The 17,275-nt window shown below is 39.4% G+C and overlaps 2 protein-coding genes across 5 annotated transcripts in view; one reads left to right on the forward strand and one right to left on the reverse strand.

The window, feature by feature from the left end:
- Tax1bp1 (Tax1 binding protein 1) overlaps positions 1 to 12,826 on the forward strand; it is a 59,587-nt gene extending 46,761 nt beyond the window's left edge. For all 3 annotated transcript variants that reach the window (XM_021164764.2, XM_021164767.2, XM_021164765.2), the window contains 4 exons: positions 628 to 802; positions 1,319 to 1,461; positions 11,082 to 11,164; positions 11,922 to 12,826. In XM_021164764.2, coding sequence (XP_021020423.1) covers positions 628 to 802; positions 1,319 to 1,461; positions 11,082 to 11,164; positions 11,922 to 12,123 — 603 coding nt within the window. In that variant the 3' untranslated portion in view covers positions 12,124 to 12,826. The remainder of the gene's footprint in view (positions 1 to 627; positions 803 to 1,318; positions 1,462 to 11,081; positions 11,165 to 11,921) is intronic.
- A 1,247-nt stretch (positions 12,827 to 14,073) lies between these two features.
- Positions 14,074 to 17,275, reverse strand: part of Jazf1 (JAZF zinc finger 1) — a 303,501-nt gene continuing 300,299 nt past the window's right edge. For both annotated transcript variants that reach the window (XM_021165549.2, XM_029478835.1), the window contains one exon: positions 14,074 to 16,386. In XM_021165549.2, coding sequence (XP_021021208.1) covers positions 16,210 to 16,386 — 177 coding nt within the window. In that variant the 3' untranslated portion in view covers positions 14,074 to 16,209. The remainder of the gene's footprint in view (positions 16,387 to 17,275) is intronic.

Genomic DNA, 17,275 nt, shown 5'->3' on the forward strand with positions numbered 1-17,275 from the left:
TTGAGAAAATGCCTTACAGTTGGATCTCATGGAGGCATTTCCTCAACTGAAGCTCCTTTCTTTGTGATAACTCCAGCTTGTGTCAAGTTGACACAAAACTAGCCAGTACAGTATCGTTCTATTCTTAGTGCATAAGCACTGTGCATCTGTTTGCTAATTTCTTAGGCAGTTTCTCTCATTGATTTCACTAACTAGAACTATACTTCTCATTCTCTCATATATATATATAAATTGATTATATGTTGACTTTGAGTCTTGTAACCTAAATTCACTCCTAACTCCTCTGTTGTAGTTTCTTCTTTTATTTTCTCTTTTCTTTTTTGTTTTTTTCCAGACACGGTTTCTCTGTGTAGCCTTGGCTGTCCTGGAACTCACTGTAGACCAGGCTGGCCTCAAACTCAGAGATCCGCCTGCCTCTGCCTCCCAAGTGCTGGGATCAAAGACGTGCGCTACCACGCCCGGCTTTTCCTCCCTATTCTGTTAACATGATTTCTTAAGAAGATGTTTGTCACTGTGACGTGCTAGAGAAATGTTAGTTCTGTATTTGGGCTAAGTGTTTACATTGTCCTCAGGACTTCGCATTGTTCTCAGGACTTCGCTTACTTGTCTTTGTTTTGTTAATTTTAGGAACTTACAAAGAGTTTAGAAGATCAAAAAGGAAGGAAAATGGAAGGCCAGAGCCCTCAACAAGTCTCAAGGTGTCTCAACACATGTTCTGAGCAAAATGGGCTCCTTCCTCCACTGTCAAGTGCACAGCCAGTTCTTCAGTATGGCAACCCTTACTCAGCACAGGAAACAAGAGGTTAGTCAAGTATTTTTTGGCATGGCGTTAGCTGACTCTAAAACATTCAGCTTTTATTTTCATAGAAGTAAGACAGTTGAGGATATAATCAACTATAATCATGTAGTTTGCATTTTAATGTTTAGTCTTATTACTGACATCTACAGGTGATATGTCATGAGCGAAGAGACGCATTTGCTTATCACAAACTCAGTTTTTAGACTTGTGGGCTAAAAATAAAAACATGTAAGAAACATTCTTGGTCTGTAACCTAGCCTGGCATGTGCTACCATGCCCACATGGCCTCGGTGGCCCTTCTTCCTCTTGGAGTGCCAAGGCTCCCAGGCCTTTTGGCGCTTCAGGAAAGCACATTCCACTGAGCCACACACTGAGTTCCTGTGTGCTTCTCTATATCATCATGACTATATCATCATAACTACAGAGAGAGAGAGAGAGAGAGAGAGAGAGATGCTCATTTCTTGCAACTGGTTTCATCCAATTCTTCCCCAAATGTTTGTTTTGTAATTCCTATCACAGATGGGGCAGATGGTGCTTTTTATCCTGATGAAATCCAAAGGCCACCTGTGCGAGTCCCATCTTGGGAAGACAATGTTGTCTGTAGCCAGCCTGCTCGAAACCTTAGCCGGCCGGATGGTTTAGAGGACCCCGAAGACAGCAGAGTAAATTGAGTCTTAATTCTTTGAGCCTGCCTGCTTTTGTGCTTTCTGATTTAGGTGGCGTGTTAAGGCTGCGTGTCTAGAAAGACTGAGTTTGCATCTGTGTGTGATGGCCTTTAGTATTTTTTTAAAAAAACTATTCCATGTTTGAAAACCCAACCAGTGCTGGGCAGTGGTGGCACATGCCTTTAATCCCAGCACTCAGGAAACAAGGCCAGCCTTGTCTACAGGACAGCCAGGACTAGACAGAGAAACCGTGTGTGTGGTGTGTATGGGGGGTGCAGGAGGTAGTATTTTTTTCAGACCTAATACTTTAGGCTTTATATACTAAAGATTAAGTTCAGAGATGATTGGAATGTATCAATTATCAGTGTAACCCTAATTATGACTTTCTAAATAACTACCTACAATCCTTTGATTGTGGTCTGCTGGCCTAGAAGAAACAAAGTATGAAGATGCAAAGCAGAATACTGCCATTTCAGTTTTATATTTATATCCTGTAAATTCTAAGGTAAAATTTATTATCTTTATCATATACTAGTTTTCTTTTTTTTAATTAGGTTTCTCTTTCTTTCTTTCTTTCTTTTCTTTTTTTTTTTTTTTTTTGAGAAAATCCCCGTTAGACATTAATATTTATATGATTTTTTTCTAGTAGCAACATAAAAATAATTAAGTTAGCTTATATGGTATAAGATTATTATTATTATTTTGGTTTTGGGACAGGGTCTTTTTGCATACTACTGGCTGTCCTGGAACTCAGTATATAGACCAGGGTGTTCTCCTCCTAGAAATCCACCTGCTTCTTCCTCCCAGTGCTGAGATTGAAGGCATACATAGGCTACCGTGTCTGGCTAAAAGATTATTTTTAAGAGATTTTCCCCCATTTAATTAATGAATAAAATTTCTTGGAACAGTTCTTTTGTGGGGTGGGACCTCCCTTTTTCATAACACTTCTTAGATGTCCTGTGCACTGAGATAAATTTCAAGGAAATGGTTTATCGTGCTCTTTGCAAGTACAGTGGTATCATGACCTGTTTCTCATTTAATATAGTTTGCTGCATTTAATTGCTATTAACCTTTGCAGAAACTGATCAGTGTTCAGACAGGCATGATTTTAGACCTAGTGTTCAACACTCATAATGGAGAAAAATGTATTTCTCCCTCCTGCCTTTTGGCCTCCCGTGTCCATTATTGGGAATAATTAGGAAAACTGTCAGAACTTTTGTAGTCTGTTTAAGGTCTCTAGTATTACCTTACTGCTTTTTCTACAATTTTCCTTTACAGCTTGCATATCTAATCTGATCATTCTTGGCATAGATGTTACATGTGACAGGCCTTTCCTTTCCACAGCCATCTGCTTCAGCTTAATTAGCAGAGTGTTCTTTCTGGTCTGTGTGCTTTGCCCTCCTGCAAGCCCATGAGAAACAGTGTTAGAGTCGTGGGCTCATTTGCTGAGATGCTTAGATTGGCTAATGAGATAGAGGGTTCTTACTATGCCTGCCTGGAGTAGTTGTAGTTTATAAACAGAAAATTTTCCGTACTTTTTATTTACATCTGAAATATCAAAAATTCTTGTCTTTAACAGCAAAACCATTTGCAAATGATGAGTTTTATTATGTAGTTTTAGTAAGAATAGGAAAGTAGTAGATTTTGCTGTGAGAGTGGTTCGTGGTCACAGTGGCCTAATGGGCACCTTGGAGTAAGAGTTGAGCTGTCCTACTCTTTTAGCCTATGCTGCAGCCTCCAGCTGCCACTTCCTCTCTTGTACTAGAAACTGGCGGCTTTCGGATCCCTTCATAAGTCTCGTTTACCTAATAACTGTAGTGATATTACAGGAGTAAGTGTTTCTCTAGCTCTTTGCCTGCTGAACCTTCTATACATGATAGGTCACTTACTTACCACGGTAGTGTTATAGAGGTGGATTGTCAGCGTTGCTAGTTGCTAGTGGAAGAAGTTGAGGTACAGGTTAAGTAGTTAGGCCTAACTCACACCACTGGTAAAGTAGACATAGGATCAGAACCTCTTCAGGTCATGTTTGAAAGATGTGGTTTTAACTGTCTCTCAGCTGTGACTGCATCAGAGTTCTGTACTTCTCATAGCACCCTGAACATTTTCCTCACATACTAATATATTTAATAACCTTTAGAAATAGCATGTCTGAATTAAAAATTTGTGTTTATTTTTAAATAACCATAGTCACCATCGGGATGTGTGTGATTATTGGCCACTGTACAGCTTTTTGAGCTTTGGAATCACATTTGACAAGCTAATTGCTTACTTCACATTAGTTTTATATAGCACTTGCTTTGCATTTCAGCAGTGCCAGGGACTCAGCTTCTCAGAGTTAGGGTGGCCTGGGTGGACAGAGTGTTAGCACTGTCCAGAGCTGAAACTGAGCAGGGGTTGAATTGGTTTTTCAGTGCTATCTGACAAACACAGGATTAAAATCCAATAGAAACCGTATGAATTTCAATGGTAAATTTCAGTCTTTAGAACCATGAGCTAAGTCTTTACTACTCATTGAGTGTGGTTTGTATATAAGCAGTGGTACGGCCTGGAGAATTGCAGAAGTGGAGGCTTTCCTGCCTCCAGCCCCTGAGAATCAGTGGCTATGTGGTGGTCGTTGTTTCAGGTGCAGCGATCCGGAGTTTAGGACTAGATATTTCCTCCCTCAGGACACAGCTCCTTCCCACGTTCATGCATTTTTTCTTCTTCTTCATTCTTATTTCTATTAAAGTGTTTTATTGCAGCTTTCTGAAATTCTGAAATGAGTCTTTAATAATGACCCCCCCCCCCCCACTGAAGATAGTTTTGTAGGTTTACATTTTTCTGTCACAGTCTTAGCATTTCTTGTAAGAAGTGTGGTTCTCAAAGAGTCTTGTGACTCTAGAATTATTGAAAATCACATTTTGAAAGAATCAGGGCATTCCCTGTTTGTCATAAGTACAGCTTGTGGCTTCATTTTAAATTGGCCATCAGGTTAAAGGTACTTGTTCTAGTGTCTTTACAAAAAATGATGTACAAAGTATTCAATTCATTTTTACTGAGTAGCCAGAAAAGTACAGTGGAAGATTCCTCTCTAGATCTTTGTTTCTCTTGATTAGACAGAAATAGATTTCTCTTCCTTTCTGGTTTTACTTTTGTTTTAGCCTCCTCTGCTGTTTAAAGGATAGGTTACCTTAGGATGGTAGTGCTGGGCAGTAGCTATTGGAATACAGGTCCCCCTGAAAGGATGGAGGGCGTGCTCAGCAGTTATCATGGAGTCAGTGTGGAAACATTTTTTGCCACTACAAAGGAAAGAAACTCTCTTGTCCTTTACCTTACTCCTCCTTTCTCTTCCTTTACCCCAGAAAATCTTCATCTGCTTCCTTTTACACTGCCTATTCTCATCATTCAGTTCCCTAAATCACACCATATCGTGCGAGGTCTTTGGGCTCCCCCAGCAGGTTTTCAAAAGGTTATCACTATTTTAGCATGCATTTATGTTTAGCATGGAAATGTGCTTGCTTCCTTCATTGCTGGATAATACTCCATTATCTGAATCGTGTATATACATACTTAGATTTATTTTTTGTATATGAGTGTTTGCCTACATGTATGTCTGTGTCCCATGCATGTGCCTGGTGCTAGTGGAGGTCAGAAGTAAGCATTGATCCCCTGGAACTGGAGTTACAGGCAGTTGTGAGCCACTATGTGGGTACTGGGAACTGAACCTGGATTCATTGCAAGAACCAGTGAGTGCTCTTAACCACTGAGCCATCTCACCAGTCCCTTAATATTGCATATTTTATGTCTTTTTTTTTATTGGATTGTATCATTTTCCCCATTGGGCTACTGTGAACAGTGCTTTTCTGGGATAATACATCTTTTCACTTTCTTGGGGACAGTGACCTACTAGAGTGGACTCCCAAGGGCTAAGCTGCTTGGTCATGTGGCCCCAGTCTGTGACGTTTTGAAGGCTTTCTTGGTTTTCACAGTGGCTGCATGATGCTCCATTCCCGTCGCTATTATCAGGGTCCCAGTTCTCCACATACTCACTGATCCTTCATTATTATAAACTCCTGATTTGAAGTTATAGTCTGTTAGCAGCTATACCATGCTGTTGATTTGCCTGACATCTTTCCTTATGCCTTTACAAATTGTCTTTGGACAGATATATTCAAGTTTTTGGTTATTTTTAAACCAGATTATTAGATTTATCATTTGCAAATATACTCCACAATTCTGTGGGTTTTGTTTACTTTCTAGATAGAGTCCATGGCTGCACAAAAGTGATTTTAAGTTTTGGTGCAGCTTTATCTGGGAGTTTTGTTGCTTATCCATTTCTTGTCTGTATAAAGCAACTATTGCCTGCCTAGGAGTTTTGATGTCACTGCAAGGGTTTTAGTTGTAGTGCTCTTATTTGGTCTTTGGTCCATTTTGGGATGAGTTTTGAATAAGGATTAGATTTGAAAACTAATAGAGATCTTGTAAAAGTATGTTTTTTAATTTTACAATTCCTTTAAATGGCTTTAAATTTCACAGTTCAATGTGTTCTTTCACTAACTGATAAATTACTAGAAATGAATGTGTGGTAAAGCTTGAACACAATATAAAAAAGAAAAAAGAGGAATGTTCATGAACACCACCTAATACAGGTTTTGAGAGGCAAAAGTATCTCCTGGCTTTAAATAAGCTGTCTAGTCACTCATGCCTCCTTTGTCTTATTCATTGATATTAGCATTCATGAATGCTTCAGTTTCTTAAAGATGCATACTTTTGAATTAAAGTAGTAATTACCAACTAGCAAAGATCTATGCAGTGCTGAGCCCTTCTCACTTGATTCTTATTACAGATTCCTGAATGTAACTAAATATTTCAGCTAATAATTCCTGTAAAGGTAGATGCAGTCCCACACATGGCAACTGGAGACTCTGACTTTGTTACTTGGTTACTGACATCTGAATGTCTGAATGTATTGCGCTGTAATTTGATCATTATAGCCCCCTCTCCTCCTCCTCCTCCTCCTCCTCCTCCTCCTCCTCCTCTTCTTCTTGGTGTTAAAATGCTAAGATTAACACTTTATGTATTTATGTATATGGGTGTTTTGCTTGTTTATGTCTGTATACTACATGCATCCTGGTGCCTAAGGAGGCCAGAAAAGGGTAACAGATACCCTGGAACTAGAGTTTTAGATGGTTATGAGCCATCTTGTGGATTCTGGGAATAGAAACCCCCCTGGGTCCTCCGAAAGGGCAGCAAGTACTGTTAACCACTGAGTCATCTCTCCAGCTCCACATTTTGAAATGTATTTTTAAGTAAACAGTTCTGTAACAATTCACCCTAAGCAGCCAGTTTCCAGAGTTCTGTCTTAAAAAGACAAATGACTCTATAATCATTAAATACATCCCTTGTCCTGAAAAATCACACATCTCATTGATCATCTTGAATGATTATTCTGGATATCCCTATAATCATAAAATATTTAGGATGTTTTGTTGTTGTTGTTTTGTAATTGGCTTATTTTATATTGTCTTTTTAAAGGGCCATTTATAGTATAAACATGTTAGAATTACCTTTTAAAAATTCTTTTTACACTTCCGTTGTGTGTGTGTGCATGTGTGCATGCACATGTGCATGCATGGGCATATATGCAGATATCCTGAGGGTCAGAAGAGGGTGTCAGATACCCAGGAGTTAGAGTTGCAGGTAATTGTAGGCCAACAGATGTGAGCCCATTGATACCATTCTCATTCAGACTACCACAGCATCCTAACAGCCCCAGAAGTCTTTCAAATATACCGTTGTTCATCTTCAATTTCTAATATAACTTGACTCAAGTCTATTAATAGAAAAATGAACCAATGGCATTTCATTCTTTTAACTTATAGCCATGTGATGAAATACTAAAATACATTGAAATTTTTGAGTTATTTTGCTCCACCCACTACTTCTATTTTGGGTCTGCTTTAATAGCGTCATTCCCAATCCAGTCTCCATTTTCATTGATGTGGACTTGGGAGTGAAGTAGGGATAGATTGTAGTGGTTTGTTTGTTTTTTTTTTTTTTTTTTTTTTTTTTTTTTTTGACGACTCTACTGATTCATTATCATGTTTTTAGTTCTTTTTGAAAGAGATTACATTTAAAATTATTTTCTCTTACATCTCAGTTTAATAGAAAAAAATTTTTAATAACAACACTAAATATTTTATATACTAAGAACTAAATACTTTGCAAAAGCCACTCAGTGGTGTGGTGTATACTCCTATAATCTCACCATAATCTCACCACTCAGAGGCAGAAGCGGGACGGTTACTGTAAGTTAAAGTGATCATGTATTCAGCTCCGTATCCCCTGCCTAAAGCAAAATCAAAGGGGCATTCTCTGATTGTTTTCTATGTCAGCCCACTTCCTATCCATCTGCCATAGAAAGGTAATGAAAAAGAAACAGCCCAAAGGCAGATGTACAAACTATATATATCTATTTTAAAGTGTATTAAATTTATTTTTATAAAATAGAATTTTATTTCTACTGGAATTCCGAGACTTACTTCTCTGGGAAGCACACTCTTCAGAAGGCTCCAGTGTATGAACTGTTCATTCAGGAAGCGGGCTTAGAATGAGTTCATATGGTTGTAAGCATATTCTTAAGTGCAGATCTAACTCATCATTTTGTATATTAATATGAGTTGCATAATCATAGTTACAGGAGGTAGCTGCTTTGAAGACCTTGCGGCTCAAGCTGTCCTCCAAAGAGGTCATTTCTAATTTCATAAGAAATGCTTTTAACTGTGGGTGTAGTGTCACACGCCTTTAAATACAGCACTTGGGAGGCAGAGGCAGGCAGATCTCTGTGAGTAATGAATGAGCCTGATCTACAAAGTAAGATCCAGTAGAGCCAGGGCTACACAGTGAACACTATCTTGAAAAAGAAAAGAAATTGCTGTTTTTCAGTGTAACAACCCAGAGTTCGATATTTGTTATAATTTGAGACAGGTTTACTTTGTAGTGACTGGCTTGAAGCTCACTGTGTAGACAATGGTAGTCTCAGCAGCTGGAGATCCACCTGCCTTTGGCTTCAGAGTGCTGATATTGAGGGTGTGTGCTGCCACCCCAGGCTCCTCCTACAGTGCTCTTGAGAGCCTGTTTGGTGTGGGGCCTAGGCTTTTCTCTGTCTCATGCTGACCTTCCTCACCCTTCCAAGTGCTAGGATGACAGACATCTGCAGCCACACCTAACCTTAGAATTTCTCCTTTAAAAGATAGTAGTATTTAAGATTATTGACAGTTTATGTGTGATTTAGAAAGTAGAAATTGCCTTTACTCTTCTTTCCCCCTCCTAGTATTTAACAAGCAGGGCGTTAACGTGCCTGATAGACCATATTTATATTGTACTGTTCATCAGCTTCTTCATGGTTGCTTACAAAACTGTTGTAAGCGGTTGGCAATTTAAAATGGGGGGCAAGTGGTTAATGAATTATCTGGTCCATTATGTTTTTAGCCCTTAAAAAGTTGTATTCTAATTTAAATATTTGCCTTTAAGAATTCGAGATTAGAATGCCAAAGCATGCCCTGTTTATTGTTCCCCTTCATTTTCTTTAATGTTTTTAAATTAGAAATTTTTTTACAAAAATGAAGAAAATAGTTTGAAATTTCATCATCAGTATTACCTAGTAAGCAGGATCTAGTTTTTTAGAAATTGTGGCTAGAAGTCCTATACCCGGAAGCCTAAAAAGTTTGACACCGAACCACAATGGTTGTGTCTTGGATAATAAATATAACAAGTTCAACAAGTAGATATCATCTTATTTGTACATAAATTTTACTAGCCCTATTTTCTTTGTCACCCAGTCATCTCTTATGGAAAATGTACGCACGCACGTGCACGCACATGCATGCACACACACATGCACACAGGTGGGTGAAAGAGGAGAGAGTCAGACAGATACAGACTCTGAGGCCTTTAACTCACTTTAATTTCCAAGCAGGGAAAATCAGGTAATAGGCAAGTGGTGAGCCCTGGGCAGAAGAGCTCTGCTTCTCTCTCTTCCCGTTGCATTTTCACAGCAGCATGCTGTTCTGATGCCTTTCCCCGTGGCACACATGGTTAACGCATTAATGCAGCTGTGACTACCCAACAACAATGCAATAAATGCAGGTGGTAGCTGCTGAGGAGACTTGAAGGAAGTATTTTGTTCTGTTTTGTTTTGGTGTTCAATGAGCTTCTGTGTTTGGGTGTTGATTGGTTACAAACAGATATAAAAATGACTCTGGAGTCAGGCATGGGGGTCTAAATTACTGCTTTCTTTGTGATTAAAACTCTGTTCTATAGATTTTTTTTTTTTTGAGGTCTGACAGCATGTGAATCAAGTTTTGATTTGGCTTTTAATTTATGGGTTGTTTTGCTCTTATGTGTTTTCCAGTTAGTCTTGCCAGTGTGTATAATCCAAGAATGTGTCACACAAACTTTATTTTATTACTTTTCCTGTATTCATGTTTTCTGTATAGTATATAATATGTGTTTATAAACATCTTCACCAAAAAGATTATTGAAAGTTAACAATGATTAAGAGAATAATTGGAACAGAAAGGCAGACTTCAAGCATTTGGGAAGTGGTCCCCCTCTCTTTGGAACTATAAAAAAATAGCAAAGTCATAAACATAGAAAGGCTTGGGAAGTCCTACTTGGTTGGTCTGGCTTCATTCGCAGTGTTTGCACTGAGCACGCTGCTAGTGCTGTCTTCTTCTTCCCTGTGGTTTACTATAAGTTGTCAACTGGTCTGGAAGTCATTCCTACATGTTAGTTGCATTTTGTTTAGAGTAGTGTGCTAAAAAAAAAAAAAAAAAACTCATGAAAGGTAAGTCACTTCTTTGTCCAGTGTATTTGCCTATGCATGTTCTATGTTCCTTAATAACTTAGTAGAAGTCTCTGTTTTCAGACTGAAGTGTTTGTGTTCAAGTAACTGCTTTACTTAATGATGGGCTCAAAGCACCAAGAAGTGGTACTGGGAATTGGATATGCCAACAAAACATCCATAAAGTCCTGTCTTTAAAGCCAGGCGGTGGAGTACACGCCTTCAGTTCCAGCACTAGGAGGCCGAGGCAGGTGGATCTCCAAGTTTGAGGCTACCCTAGTTTGTAGAGTGATTTTTGGGAGAGCCAGAGCTGCACAGAGAAACCCTGTCTCAAAAACCAAACCACAACCAAAAGTTGAAAGACCATAAGATACTTTGTGGTACTAGAGCTCAACTTCACATGCGTTACAGCGTGTGGTTCTGTTTTGCTTTTCTTAACCTCTCTTAACCATGCTTTATTTGTAAATTAAAGTTTTCCATAACCATGAATGGAAGAACGACAGCATTGGTCTGGACCTCACATTCTGGTGTCTACTGTGGGATTTGGAATGCATGCCCTGGGAGGCATACAGACTTCAGGAAAATCACACGATTTGTCCTAGTGAAATACTCTCTATAAATGCTTTCAAATAAATGTATGTTTATGGGAAAGTTTAAATAATAATAGAGGTAAAAACTAAATTGAGTTATCTAAGTGTCATTATGAGCTTCCTGAATTAAACAATGTATATATTTGGTTTCTCTTTTCTCAAAAAGTTACCCTGTTTGGTTTTTGTTTTGTGTTTGCCAGGAAGACGAAAATGTGCCCATTCCTCCTGATCCAGCAGACCAGCACTTACGTGGTCATGGAGCAGGCTTTTGCTTTGATTCCAGGCAAGTTTTTCCTTTGTAGAATTATGTAAGACAAGTGGTTCTAAAAATGAGTTTCTGGGAGCTTATTTAGAATAGTGCCCAGAGCCCAGCATACAGAACATAAATCCCTTTCAAGGTTCCGGCCATTCACTTTTACCTCGCCTTCCGTGGTTCAGACGTGCCATCTTTTGAAGAACTAGAGGCATAGGAACTTGGAAATACTTTTAAAATCTGTGTGTTCTGTTTTGGGTCTGTTCACAGGAGGCAAGTCCTCCCAGAGGCCGGCAAAGGGCATCTGACTTCCTGGCGCTCGAGGTCAGGCAGTTGTGAGCCGAGAGGTGGGGAACAAGCTGACCCTGTGCAGGAGAGGACGAGCTTTTCCTCAGCCCACAGTCTGTGGTTGTTAAACCCAGCAGACACCGGGGGAAATGACGAGTTGTATTCGTCCTTGGAATTAAAGAAAGAAACAAAAACATTTGGGTTAAAAAGTGGGAGTTTTTTACAGTAAGCCTCATTTCACAGAATGCCTGAGTTTGGTAGGTTTTGGTGTTTGTCAGTCCAATTTTAAAACTATATTTAGTAGTGATTTTCTAAAAAGGCAGATCCTGTATGTATTACCAAGAATCTAGAAACAGAGAAAGTAAACGTGCAAAGAAGACTTTGAGGATAAGTTGTTTAGTGTAAATATCAGCTAATTAATTCAACTTGTACACCGACAGGTGCTATATCAAGTTAATTAGAAAATACCTAATTCTTTATTTTCTTCTTTCTTTAAAAGCTTTGATGTTCACAAGAAATGTCCCCTCTGTGAATTAATGTTCCCTCCTAACTATGATCAGACCAAATTTGAAGAACACGTTGAAAGTCACTGGAAGGTGTGCCCAATGTGCAGCGAGCAGTTCCCGCCGGACTACGACCAGCAGGGGTTTGAAAGGCATGTTCAGACCCATTTTGATCAGAATGTTCTCAACTTCGACTAGCTTTTAGTAAGAGGTAGTACAATTTAGCAGTTACAGAACAACCACATCTCAGAGGCTAAGGAGACGCCAGGTGTCACTTTCAGGCTCCCCCTCTACACTTCCCTGATGATGGAGAACTTCTTTAGCGTGTGCTGTCACCAGGGCCAGGGTGCAGCTTTGCCTACAGTAAATACAGTTTGAATCTCTGTTAATCTGTCTGCTTTAAGACAAGTGCTTCTGGGTTTGTATCTCTCTTTATCCTCCAGTTAGCAGAAGTGTATGAAGAACACAAGAATTATTTTAATGTTACGGAATTGCAAACATAAACATGTAGTAGTTAGTTCCTCAGCACAATCACATTTACAAGTTTCTGTTCACCTTGGCGATTGAGCATGACTACTGTTATGTAATAAAAAGCATTGATCATAACAGTTCTGTGAAATAATTCTTTGAATATAGAAAAACCCTTACTCAATGAAATGATAAATCTTACTTAGATGTGGAGCTGCAAGAAGAATGAGATAAGTGGTGTGAAGAAACCCTTTTTATATGGGAACACTGGCTTAGGAGTTGATATAAGGCATATTTAGATAATTTTATGATAACATTTTAGCATAATCTAGATGACTATTTTTAAATGATTGAGTTTGTATTTATAACTAGCTATAATTGTATTTAACTATAATGGACCAAAATAAATCAAGGCATTATCTGTTCTCATTAAGTGACCTTTGTAAATGATTCGGGGCATAAAATGGCAGGCTGTGTACCATGGTCTTTCTCACATTTTCCTGATGAGCATACACGTTGGAAATAGCGTTCCTCAGTAAGTGCTCAGAAATACAGTGCACACCCCAGACCCAACAGCTGTGCTTCTCAGTCACAGCTAACATTATGGAAGACAGTGGGGGGGGGGGGCTGTCATGTCACTGTAGCATTCACACACACACACACACACACACACTCGCTTTTATGATGGGAATGTTAAAGTACTTTTCATTTGCTGCTTTAGCAGTCACTAAAATAGAGGCCCATTCTGAGCAAACTAGGTATTGGAGATGTTAAATATTCAGAGTTGGTAGCATTCTAGATTGCTGTCTGTGAACTGCTGTATACCAGGTTGCTGATATTTATAGAAGAGTTTGTGTATTGATTGAATCATTTGAAAAGAAAGGTATATGTATATGTTTTAAAATATTTTTATTTTTGCATTTATTTTATTTGAAAAGGTATTTAAATCTAGGCTGTAGATTCAAATTGCCCTAGATTCTAGAGTGAAGCAGCATGAGGCATTCAGATTGCCAGGCGTCAGGCAGTCCTTAGAGGAGGGCCAGCGGTGGATACGCCTTCCAGCATCCTGGCGAGTCTTCCGTAGAACATCCTTGGGCAGCACGTGCCCCACGTGAGACCTCGGAACCATGGGGATGCTTAGTTTGGAAAGTGCTGGCTGTGCTGAGTTCTGATCGCAGCACTGGGGGGAGAAAGCAGATGTGTTGCTGGGGAGGTAGCAACAGGACCTCCTTGCATGTGCTGGTCAGCCAGTCTACACAGAGCTCACCTTCAGGTTCGGTAAGAGACCCTGTCCCAAGGTGGAGACATGACTGAGGACGACACGTGATGTTGACATCTGGCCTCCACACGTGTACACATGCTGTGGACATTTCTCCTGCAGTTAGGAAGTATGGCCCATGCTAACCTGAAAGTAGTCTTTGAATATTACTGTCAGTGAAACGAGGCTGCTCATCTTGTTGGCTGTTTAACTGGATAGTTTATGTAGAGTTTTAGCCCCAAGCTTATCATAAAGTGTTACTTACAGAAAAGTAAGCAAAACATAAGGGCACAAAGTCTTTAACCTAGATTCTGCAAAATAACTAGGAGCTTAATAGAACAGGCCCTGGACAGATGTTTCAGTTCCCACAGTAAACTTGATGTAGGTTCTTACAGCGGAGCTAATTAAAATAAAGAGCCATATTTATTTTGGGTCAGAGGCAGTTTATTTTAAATGTGATTTCATGTACATTTATTAAGCAGCTTTTCTTGACAGAAAGTTTGAGTAAATTGCCTTCAATTCTGATAGTTCTGTTGCTTTCAAACTTAATGTGCTCTGTCCCCAACAAAACATATGAAAATATAATTTAAAGCACGGTTTTCACAGACACGGTACAATACATTCACTATACACGGTGTAACAAAATATCCCTTCCTCACCTGTTTAGTAATACTGTCACAATGAAGAAGTAGAAACTGGGTTTTATCACTGAAAGATTTCTAACATGCACAATGACTGTTTTTATGACTGTGTAGCTGCTGAACTACTGATCCAGCCCGCAGTTTCTCACACTAGAAAGAGCAAAGCTAACTATTAATTGCTGGCCTAACTTTTTGGTCAACTGTAGGTAGATGTGGAGCAAGTAGGGCTTTCTTTTGCACCAACTTCGATTCTGAATTCTGGATCATCCATTTAACACCATGAGAGCTAACACTGTAGAGTCAAGACCGAGACCACTTTTCAGAGCTGAGGACATTTTTAGTGGGCAGCATCTTTATAAATATTGTTAAATCCCTCATCATGAGGGATTGATGCAGAAGCTTACCCATCTGTTAACAGAATTGTCTTCACAGTGTGAATGCTGAGGAGGGATGACTAGCTAGCTGTGCGTAAGACTGCGTCACAGGGGAACACGGGGAAAGGTTATTTTAGAGGGAATCTGAGTCTGCCTTTCACCAGTTTGTACTGTGTGCAGTTAGCTGTGTCAAAGCAACGTTTATTGCGTATTAGGCAACCGGTAAACTCTTGTTTAAAGAATAGCACTTGGGAGAAAAGAACACTCAACACATGATGGTACTGTCGGTGAGAGAAGCTCCAGGACGATCCAGATGTAGGCCACTCTTAGTGGGTCTATTAGTCACTCTTCCTTGACCACCTGCTGCAAGAAGCACTTAATGTCAGTAAGGCTTATTTTCATTTTCTGGCAAAATGTTTTCTAAAGCTAAACAGACAGTTCTAATGAGAATGCAGACATCTACAGTGTGATAGGAAAGTGCCTTTAAAAGTCGCAACTGAACAGGAAAGGGGCAGTAGGGATCTTAGCAACCTTCCTCGCTCAAACACACGTTCTGAATTTTAGTTCGGATTGCAACCCACAGATCTCTTAGGGCAATAGTTGCAAGAATTGGCAACGTCTAAACAAAATTGTTGGCAATAGAGAACTACAAAGTGCTTTAAAACCTCATCTATTGATGAAGCTATAACTAAGTTTCACACACACACAATTTGCACTTAAGTATTTCAAAGTGTTTCCTAACATTTCAGGGAAAAGCATTTCACTGGTATCTTGGTCCACAGTAACTTAGGTAGAACTTCAGTCTCTTGCACCCAGCAGGCACTCAATGAGAATGTTAGCATTAGTGAGTGAACCGAGTCCTTTGCACAAAGACGCCATTTAGAACACTAAAATGATTGGTAAGTTCGATGGCAAGAATTTCAGCTTCTTAAAGGGCAAGATAATAACTAAAAAAAAAAAAAAAAAGAAAAAAGAAAGCACACCTTTTATGTATGTTATTTAAATATGAAAATATTTTTAGCATATTATGTTAAACATTCTTATTTATATTTCCATTACCTAAAGTCTTTCTACTCACAAATACTAACTCCATTATGTAAGGCATGGTAACCAGTTTGATAATGAAGGTATTATTTTGGTTTTATGTGAGTTGATGTGTTGAAAAGCTTCAATCACATTACAATCTTAAAACATCTCAGTGCCAGCCCCTCCTCTCCCAGTTGACATCACTGTGGTTAAACAATATGCAACATGCCCTTCATTTTATTTTGTTTTGGGGAAAATGTGCTGAAGAACCTAGAGCTTGTTTTGTTTAGCACCTTATATCAACGTAATGGAAATGGGCGTGATGATTACATGTGCAAATGTACAAAATCATTAACTCTACAAAGATACATCATTCCAAAAGTACAGAAAAGTTTAAAGCATGCATTTAATTATTTTTCATTAAAGGGTTGCTGAGTGCTTCCCCTGAAAAAAGGTGGCTGTTTTCAAAATCAGCAACTGCTGGTGAGGATTTCTTGGCACAGTTCTGACCAGCACGCTACTGCTGCATCTTCCTGATCATCTCGGCAGACACTGGGGGATGGAAATTGATTGTGTGGTGCCGCAGGCCCTGAGCTGTCTTGTAACTCTTCCCACACCGGCATTTGAATGGTTTGCGGACGCGAATCTGTGTTCGGTGACCATTCTTAGCATGGTACTTTATGCCATTCACATTCTGTGGAGAAGATAAAAAAAATTACCTATTAGGGTCACCAAATGTCCTGTCACACTCGTGCAAACCTCAGCATGGGTCAGATTCCAGCAAAGCAGCTCCTGGATGGATCCAGAGGGTGGGCTTCATGTGGGTTTGCTGGTCCTGGGCTGTGTGTGCAAGGGTTTTGTAAGAAAATTAATGGAACACTTCCCTTGGTTTCTTGAAGCCTTGCTTCTCAGTTACTCAAGTTTTCTGCTTGGAAGAGAATTAATTGGAAATTCTATGAATATTTCAGAATGACCAACGAACACGATGTTCTTTCTAAAGAACACAGAAAGTAGGGTAAGGCAGCCTGAACATAAGACATAAGCTGTGGTCCGTCCTCTAAGCCTCACTGGAGACTTGGGCAGAGTTGGCTAGCCCCGCTTCAGCAGGGGTGAGTGCTCCGAGCCCATGGGCACTGCTTTTGATGATGTACTGCGTTCAGACAGCATGCTTTTAAACCTTCATCTATATAAAGTCAGTCCCATGAAAAGCAACATGCTGAGTAGATTTCTTAGCAGCAGATGATAAGAATCTGGGTGTTTAGATTAGCAGAACGTCCCAGAACCCACATAGGGCTGTGTGCAATTGCCCTGGAAATCTCATACCCTCTTTTGGCCCCAGCAGAAACCTGCACATGTACATAGACCCACTTGCACACACATAATTAAGAAGAGTCATAAATTTAAGGTGTTTTTTTGCAGTGCATCTTTTACTTTACAGCCATGTATTATGCTGTCATGGGTGTTAAACTATGATAATGAAAGTAGCAATGTTTAATGGGTTTAGGTTACATACACATTTTTTGTTGAACTCTCTTTCCTAAATGTATGTCCATTTTAACTGGGTTGCTGACAAGTTTCAGCAT

Source organism: Mus caroli, chromosome 6 (genome assembly GCF_900094665.2).
Source record: "Mus caroli chromosome 6, CAROLI_EIJ_v1.1, whole genome shotgun sequence".
NCBI lineage: Eukaryota > Metazoa > Chordata > Mammalia > Rodentia > Muridae > Mus > Mus caroli.